The sequence below is a fragment of the Argopecten irradians genome, chromosome 4 (genome assembly GCF_041381155.1).
Source record: "Argopecten irradians isolate NY chromosome 4, Ai_NY, whole genome shotgun sequence".
NCBI classification, from domain to species: domain Eukaryota; kingdom Metazoa; phylum Mollusca; class Bivalvia; order Pectinida; family Pectinidae; genus Argopecten; species Argopecten irradians.
This window is the reverse complement of record NC_091137.1, coordinates 5,373,907-5,382,972: the sequence shown is the minus strand read 5'-3', so window position 1 is coordinate 5,382,972 and position 9,066 is coordinate 5,373,907. Positions and strand designations below refer to the sequence as shown.

At 37.8% G+C, this 9,066-nt stretch overlaps 1 protein-coding gene across 1 annotated transcript; it reads left to right on the top strand.

Moving 5' to 3' along the window:
• Nucleotides 1-35: 35 nt before the first annotated feature.
• LOC138320424 (uncharacterized) lies at nt 36-8,345 on the top strand. Its single transcript, XM_069263382.1, has 8 exons — nt 36-1,934; nt 2,432-2,591; nt 3,075-4,122; nt 4,447-4,739; nt 4,912-5,049; nt 5,399-5,497; nt 5,903-5,994; nt 6,326-8,345. The coding sequence occupies exons 2-8, from the start codon at nt 2,435-2,437 to the stop codon at nt 6,563-6,565; spliced, it is 2,067 nt and encodes a 688-aa protein (XP_069119483.1). The 5' UTR covers nt 36-1,934; nt 2,432-2,434; the 3' UTR covers nt 6,566-8,345.
• The last annotated feature ends 721 nt before the right edge of the window (nt 8,346-9,066 follow it).

The window sequence follows — 9,066 nt, the reverse complement described above, 5'->3', positions numbered from 1 at the left end:
TTTATTCTGCTCTCAACCCCAAATTATGCGGTAGGTTGGAACACCGGATAATCCATCATATTTTTAAGACACAGATACAAAATGTAGAGGAAAGTGGCACTTTATACAGTTTCGGTCATGCCTCTGTTTATAAACAAGAGGCCCAGAGGGCCTGTATCGCTCACCTGGTTTTTTTTTAGTAATTACCACAAAGACTCTGACAATTAGAAAAATTAGCAAAATTGACTCCAAAAGTTTAATTTTGAATCACAACCATATAATGATGCTATTGATACTATACAAATATGCTATCTAATACATAGGTTCAGTGAGGAAGTAATTTATATGAAAATAGTAGCCTAATTGACCTTTTTGACCCCGCGTCTATTGCCGTCTCAGGCCCCGGGGGTCAACCCTATCATTTGTACAATTTCAAATCCCAACCCAATAAGGATTCGTCCATTGCATTATGAGTGCTCTTCCCTGCTTAGTTGCAGAGAAGAAGTCGTTTATATGGAAATAACTAAATTGACCCCTTTTGACCCCACCCTTCAGGCCCCCGGGGGGTCAGCCCCATCATTTGCAAATTTTGAATCCCAACCCTATAAAGATGCTACCATTGCATTATGAGCGTAATCCCATGTTTAGTTGCAGAGAAGAAGTCATTTATATGGAAATAGTCAAATTGATCACTTTTGACCCCGCCCCTCAGGTCCCCGGGGGGTCAGCCCTATCATTTGCACAATTTGGAATCCCCACCCAATAAGGATGCTACCATTGCATTATGGGTGCTATCCCATGCTTAGTTGCAGAGAAGAAGTAATTTATATGGAAATAGCCAAATTGACCCCTTTTGACCCAACCCTTCAGGTCCCCGGGGGGTCAGCCCTTTCATTTGTACAATTTTGAATCCCCACCCTATAAGGATGCTACCATTGCATTATGGGTGCTATCCCATGCTTTGTTTCAGAGAAGAAGTCGTTTATATAAAAATAGCCAAATTGACCATTTTTGACCCCGCCCCTCAGGTCCCCGGGGGGTCAGCCCTATCATTTGTTCAATTTTGAATCCCCATCCTATCACGATACTACCATTGCATTATGGGTGCTATCCCATGCTTGGTTTCAGAGAAGAAGTTGTTTATATGGAAATTGCCAAATTGGCCCCTTTTGACCCCGCCCCTCAGGCCCCCCGGGGGTCAGCCCTATCATTTGTACAATTTTGAATCTCCATCCTATCACGACACTACCATTGCATTATGGGTGCTATCCCATGCTTGGTTTCAGAGAAGAAGTCGTTTATATGGAAATAGCCAAATTGATCCCTTTTGTCCCCGCCCCTCAGGCCCCGGGGGTCAGCCCCATCATTTGTACAATTTTCAGCTAGTAGCCCGAAAGGATGCTACCAGTCAAATTTTGTTGAAATCCGACCAGCGGTTATGGAGAAGAAGTCGATTGTTGACGGACGACGGACGCTGCGGTTTCCCATATAAGCTCACCTCGGTCCTTCGGACCAGGTGAGCTAATAACCAGCAGTTCACACGGATATTCACAGTGCTTCTGATTATATCCTAATCATCACGTATTTGTTTTATAACCTGGGTTGGAGCGGTAGAACATCGCGGTAATGACAGGTAGATAATTAAGTCCGATGTATTGTAATTACTGTAATTATCTGCATCGTAATTATTCTGTGATCGTTTGAGTCTTATTATCAGCTGTAATCGCTTTAGTTAGTCAGTATTAGCTAGTTTATCTACGTACGTAAATTATAGCTAATGACTTTACCCAATGAGGAGGGAGGTGATGGGGTTGCCCATTACAGGGAACAGGTGGGCCAGACATCTGGTCAGTGAAACTCGGAGAAATATCCGGGCAGCCGCGTGACTGAGAGTAAAACTAAGGCATCAACTGTCATTTTTGGAAGACTACTTACGGAACAGAAAAGAACTTAAGGTAGGTAATCGTTTGTTTGAGGGATAACTTACTGATTATTGTTATTATTTATCAACTATTGTTATTGTCTCAACATTTAAGTGTCATGATCTTCATACTTTTAATATGTTACGAATCACTGACTGAAGATAACGTTCAATAGCTATTTATTTTACAAAAGCAAATACGAGCTCAGACAAATTTTGAGACAGAATTGACAGAAGTCATGATATTATGTCCATTGTGCAGTGTAGTAGGTGTACAATAGCAGTTACATCAATTGCGTTTCATTTCTTTTCAGTGTTTTAAGTAATTGTAAAATGATTTTGTTCCTATCTTTCATTTAATTTATGCTTCTTAGTGAATTTCAATGATTTCACTGGTATTCTTCATTTATAAGGCCATAAAGTTATTATGAATAAACATATGATTCATACAAAATCTGAAGATATCGTAGCGTTACTTTTTTTCTCTAGATTCAAAAACATGACGAAAGTTAAATTATATTTTCGGTACAGAAGATGGGGATTTTCACGAAAAATGCCAACAATGCGATGGGTAGCCAGCAGTCGAAATTATCAAAGATGGCAGCCCTAAGTAACTCGAAATTGAGTGAAAGCATTATCGACATGTTGATTCTAAGAGGAGATGATAACCGTTGTCAGTCTGTCTGTAGAGGTACGTGTCACTCGACAAGAAAATCAAACTTGTTGCAGTTATATGTTGACAGGTCGCTGTTGGAGTCACTTTTCTCCTGCCTTGATGGACGACGCACCAGACAAGAAAAGTGACGTAGCAATCACAACACGGCTACGTCACAACATAACCTTGAGTTGTTTGTTCTCAAATCAGGGCTTTCATTAATGTGATTATAAAATTCAACATACAAGAACCTATGTAATAGAAACGCTATTTTAGCAAAGGATAACGAATGCTTGATATAATACTATACATAATAAAAGCGTACACTTGAAATCAGTTACATTCATCTTTTCTCTTTGATTTCTTATTCTTTTTGTCTGTTTTGTTGTAAAGACGCTTTATAAGAAGGAACTATAAAAACAGTGATAAGCGCCTCTCTTTGTATCATAGTCGGTATAATTACTATTGCAATTATCGAATCGGTAGATAAAATGGCAAAACGATTTGTTCTTCTTTCAGGAAACCCTATCACTAATGCCGGCAAACAAAAGCAAATGGTGAAAATGCTGGCTATAGTGATGATTCCAATAGTAGCTCTCCTAGGCATTACGGCTAATTTCTTCGCAGGAACTTTGAATACTTATTCCAAGCTCATCACGATTCGCCAAGATTTGTACCTTGGACGTGAGCTTGGTACATTCCTTCGCTACTTTCAGCGGGAGCGAGATATGAGTACCCTGTATGCCAGCAGGATTGGTCCGGACACCAAAGGTCGTCTTTTGAGACGTTACATCGACACGGATGGTGCACTGGCTAATCTGTCGTCATGGCCTGTGAGTGTCAATAACAAACGTCCAGAGTTCCAGACAAAGGAGGCGTTCACTGCTTATCTTGCCAAACATCGATATGAACTAGACATCATCATGCTTACAACTAGAGGGGAAATACTTTTCTATTCTGACTGCATTGATGTATTCATCAAGTGGTTGTATGAGGCAATTTCAGTGGCGAGCTCCGAGTCGATCTGGAAAAGTCTAGTTGCCTACCAAGAGATCATTGTAACAAGCGAGAACATCGGGAGAGAACGTGGGTACGGAGTGACGTTCTACGCCCTGGGATACTTCCGAGATCGTGATGAATACCTAATGTTTCTGGAAAGTCAGGATATTGCTAATGTAACCTTTCGATTCGCTAGACAGTTATCAGAAATCGCTTTTGAAATCTATGATACAAGTTTGAACGACCATCCATTAATATTCGAAAGCATTAAGACTATGCGATACGAAATTCGCTCTAACGTCACATCGGCAGCAGACGGGTCCCTAACTATGGCCGACAGCTGGGACGGAAATATGACGTTTTACCAGGACGTCATCAGAGACGTCCAACTGTCTATTGCGTCAGAAATCGACGCCATTTTGGAAGAAAATTCAGGAAAAAGTATTCGCAACATTACCATCTTTTCATTCATGTTTGGTGCGTTTTTGCTGATATGTCCACTTGTGGTATTCGGAGTTTACTCACTGACGTCACAAATCCAAAAGTACTCCATTTCCATCGCTACCAGGTACGTATTAAATAATGATGTCAAGCTGGAAGTGATTTTAACGTTGTTGATTATAATTGATGGGACGATCGTTCTAAACGCACTTTCTAGTGATTTTTCTTGTTGTTGGGTAAGGTTTCTTAAAGAACTCCAATAATTTTCACGGACCAATCCTCGAAATTGGTACCAACAGAGAGTGTCATCTAGTACGGTTCGGTTTGGTCGTGCGTCTTCATATTTTAGTTGATCCTTGTTTGCCATGCTAAATAGTTCGAATTGCTACAATAAATAGTCAAGAGGCCTAGGGGAGATATAATTATTTATTTATTATTTGTGTCTTGGTAGGACTCAAGCATTGAAACAGGAGAAAATCTGTACGGACACCCTCCTATACCAGATGTTACCAAAATCGGTGGCCGAGAGACTAAAGCGGAGCGAGGAAGTGGTCGCCGAGACATTCCAACACTCCACCTTGTTCTTTGGTGATATTGTGGGGTTCACACAGATCTCCTCCAACAGTTCTCCACTCCAGGTCGTCAACATGCTCAACAAGCTCTTCTCCTGTTTCGACAAACGTATAGAGGAACACGACGTGTACAAGGTGGAAACCATCGGTGATGCTTACATGGTGGTATCAGGTAAGAGGCACGTGATCTTTCTAGTCAAATAAATGTTTCGTTTTCACAACTGTGACTACTAGACATTTGTTTTCATACATCAACTTAATATAAATGCTACCAAGACTCTAGTAGCTGTGTATTGAAATGACATGATTTTAAACACATCAATATTAATTGAATATTTTACTAGGAGTGCCAAAACCAAACGGTCAACAACACGCTGGAGAGATCGCAACAATGGCCCTTGACCTCTTGGTACGCATTAGCTGCATGAAAATCCCACATATACCCGGGAAGACATTTCAGCTCCGGATAGGATGTCATTCAGGTGTGTGTCCTAAGGATCTGGATAAAGAGTCTTTATTAAAGGATTATATGATTAAAATGATTCAATTTACAACCAGTTATAAATATACATGATATGGTTTGCTGGAGCATTCATGAGCTATTCAAAATTGGTTACGGATTTGGAATTTATGCTCGTAAAACCAATCCAACTTTAGGGGCTTTTTTATGACAAGCATAGGACAAGCCTTTCTTTTAATTAGATAGAAATAAGGAAAATGAATTAATGCTACATTATATTATAATATTTATGTTGTGTAAGTTTCTGCTATTAACGCAGGAGTTTAATGGAACATGTTTTGTAAACATTCACAATTATGTTTCCGTTGAAGGTTCCGTCGTAGCAGGGGTGGTAGGAACAAAGATGCCAAGGTATTGTTTGTTTGGAGAAAGCGTCAATGTGGCTGCTAAAATGGAGTCTCTTGGTCGGCGTAAGTATGATTATGAAATTCTAGAGCATCATATAGATATCGTTTTCCTTTTATTTTTTGTAACCAGTGCTTTCATCAATCTGTCAAGTTATAATTATGAAAAAAATATTGAACATTGTACAACATGGCTTACATATTTATCATATTTTAGACATTGTATAATATGTTTTTCTTTGTTTCTTTTTACTAGTATATTATACTTAACACAAATTCCTTTATTGTGTTACTTTGTGGTATTGTTGATTTGCTTAACACACTATGTTACGCTTGGACCTAAGTCATGTCGATAGAACAGTGAAATTAGTAACTGCTGCGTAAGAGACATTTTCGTCAAGTTATTATTTTTGCTAGGCGATTTATGTTGTCCCAATTAAATTTTCATTCAAAGTTCATCTCTTTTATTAGCGGGTATGATCCACATCAGCGAGACTACCTTCGATATTCTAAATTCACTTGGTGGCTACGTCATGGAAGTACGAACTGACGATGGGGCCAGGGTAAGCAACATCTCAATCATTCAAAAATAGCATAAATAGGCTTTCATATCTTTTTAAGTGTTGCCTCTCTTGAAATAATACCATACGAAATGTTTATGTTGGCAGTTTATATAATATAAACAGTAAATTGTCACGAAGGTAAAAGTACAAACATACATGCGGCACATTATTAGCCTATTTCTTTTGCATTACGCTTCTGGTTTGCTAAATCCATTAGGAAATTTATTCAAGATATTTATTTATTGCAATCGGATCGCAATATTAAACATAGCAATAACATATTATTGAAATATGTCGAAAAGCAAATGTATTGAGTATTTGAATGTTTTAGGATGATGCCGTGCTAAAAGCTGCGTTCAGAGGAATAGTCAGAACATACTGGTTGACCCATAAGGAGGGCTTCTCCGCAGACGACATGTACATATCGTCACGTGACAACACCCCGGAGTCTGACGATGCTCATCACAAGCTCTATGAGATTAATAGAAACAATGAGGATACCGGCAGGAGTAAGGACGAAGGTGGTAGGCGTAAGGACGAAGGTGGTAGGAAAAAGATAACGACCCAGTGACATCAATGACCTTGTGAGAATGACACGATCTACTTGTTATACTATCATGGAGATATGAACAATAGGCCTAGAGGGCCTGTATCGCTCACCTGGATGTAATACCAAGTGATGTTTTGAATACCAGATCATTGTTTCTTTTCTGAAGAAATTTAAAGATTCAACTGTTATTTCATATTGGGCCCACTCTTTCTGCTCCATGGGATCAGAGCCCAAATTTATACAAATGCTGTTTCCCTTCCCCTGAGAATGTTTCTTGCAAAATTTGGATACAATCCAATGTATGCAGAACTCTATGAAGTCCCATATAGTAGTGATTTAAAAGATTCACCTCTATTTCCCCTATTTGGCCACTACCCTCCTGCCACCGGGGGGTCAGGGCCAAAATTTATACAAACTCTGCCCCCCTTCAACCAATGATTTACCTACCCAAATTTGATTACATCCCATGCAGAACTGTATGAATAGAAGTGATTTAAAAGATTAAACTTTATTTTCCCTATTGGGCCCGCCCCTCCTGCCCCGGGGGTCACACCCAAAATGTAGACAAACACTGTTCTCCTGCCTCAAAGAATATTCCTGGCCAATTTTGGTCACAGTCCATGCAAAACTCTATGACTAGTAGTGATTTAACAGATTTGCCTTTATTTCCCCTATTGGCCCCCACCCCTCCTGCCCCCGGGGGGTCAAAGCCAAAATTTACACAAACCCTGTTCCCCTTCACCCAAGGATGTTTCTGGCCAAATTTGGTTAATTAGCACTCGCATTTTTGTTTTTCTTTATTATGACATCGTCAACTTTTTCAACATCGTTTAGGCATGTTTTCTTTATTTTGATAAAAGATATACAGTCGAAACTCGTTATCTCGAAATTCAACGGACTAACAAAATTAATTCGACTCATCCGGAATTCGAGTCAAACGTAATATCATTAGTTTTGACTATTACAGCCGGGTACATGCCTGTACAGACTTCAAAAAAGTAAATATACATTCATTACAAATAAATCTATGTTCAAAAATGAATTTAGGGTGATAAAATAAAAATATGTTTTTAATCTGTAGTTGGGATATGTATAAACTGCCTACTACATAATGTTGTGGTGGGATACACCTTGTCTTCTATTATGTGTGAACTTTCAATTTCCAATATCTAATATATCCTTACCATCAACAAAACTGTATTTAAGCGTTGACTTCACTCTTTATTTAAAAAGGGAAATGATAAAATTGTTTACAATCTGTGTGAATTCGCGTTTTTCCTAACCCGATGAATTGCAAAAAATATTTACATCAATGCTCAAAATTATTTTTTTAGGCTATACGTATTTCGTGCCTTTACGTGTACTTACTTTTACAATTAAACAAATAAACATCTTAACCGATGGTTTAGTTTGGTTAATTATTAGTGATATGGTAAACAGAGTGTGGGTACCTAGTTTAACATCAACTAGAATCACTGCTGTGGAATTTAAATTTGAAACAGTACTCTTTTGTGACACTGAAAATTTGTCAATACCGCTCAATTTTGTTATTCTTTATATGAAGTTTTATATTTTTTCTGTATCCCCAAAAAACGCATAAATATGGAAGGTTTGAGTGAGTTTTTGTATTCAAAATATGATGTTGAAAAAAAGCTGTCAATCAAAAATGGATGTTTTGAGAAATTTGATCAAATATGGTTCAATTGGAAATATATTTTTGAATAGTTTTTTAAAATATGCCAATCGATGTTTGTATGATGTTTTATATTGAAGAACTTTAATACATATGATTTGAATCCTTTTTGGTTTGTTTGTATTATGTTTATAATTCTTTATGTGAGTGTGTGTCTTTTCATGCTTTTTCTGCTAGTTTTTGTGTTTTTGTTTTGTTTTTTTTTGGTTTTTTTTGTTTACACAAATATTGCATTCTCTCTACTCCAAACGTTAGTCCAAAACAATAAAGTCCAAATCATTATGTGACCTGAATACTCATTACACATGTACATGTAATTTTCTTAAAAAGTGTTTTTTTTTTATTTTCAAACAGTTATGACCCATTAACTATAATTGCTTTCAAAATTTATCTGTAGAAATATATTTATTTTTAAAATCGTGCGAGAGCCCTCCTGTGCGAGGACAATGTTGTTCGGGGAGTTGACCTCAGGGTACCCTAACCCTGGCAGCTATTAACAAAGCACTGATGTGTATATATATATTTGTTGTAACGCTACAAATGTATAGAATCACTGACCAACACTTGAACACTATGCAATATATATATGATAAACCTGATAAATGTATAGGTGCGAGGAAAATAAGAACTACAATTTTGATAAATATCATCGAGGTCAATCAGATTATTGGATACTTAATTTCATCTTAAGTAGTTCATTGGCTTACTAAAGATACGTTTAATACATTGAATAATTTAATACCATTCTTACGAGATGATAAACTCGGCATTTCTAAAGAGTAATTGACGTGTTTTCCACTACTTCTGCGCGGAATAAGACGCCAAGCTT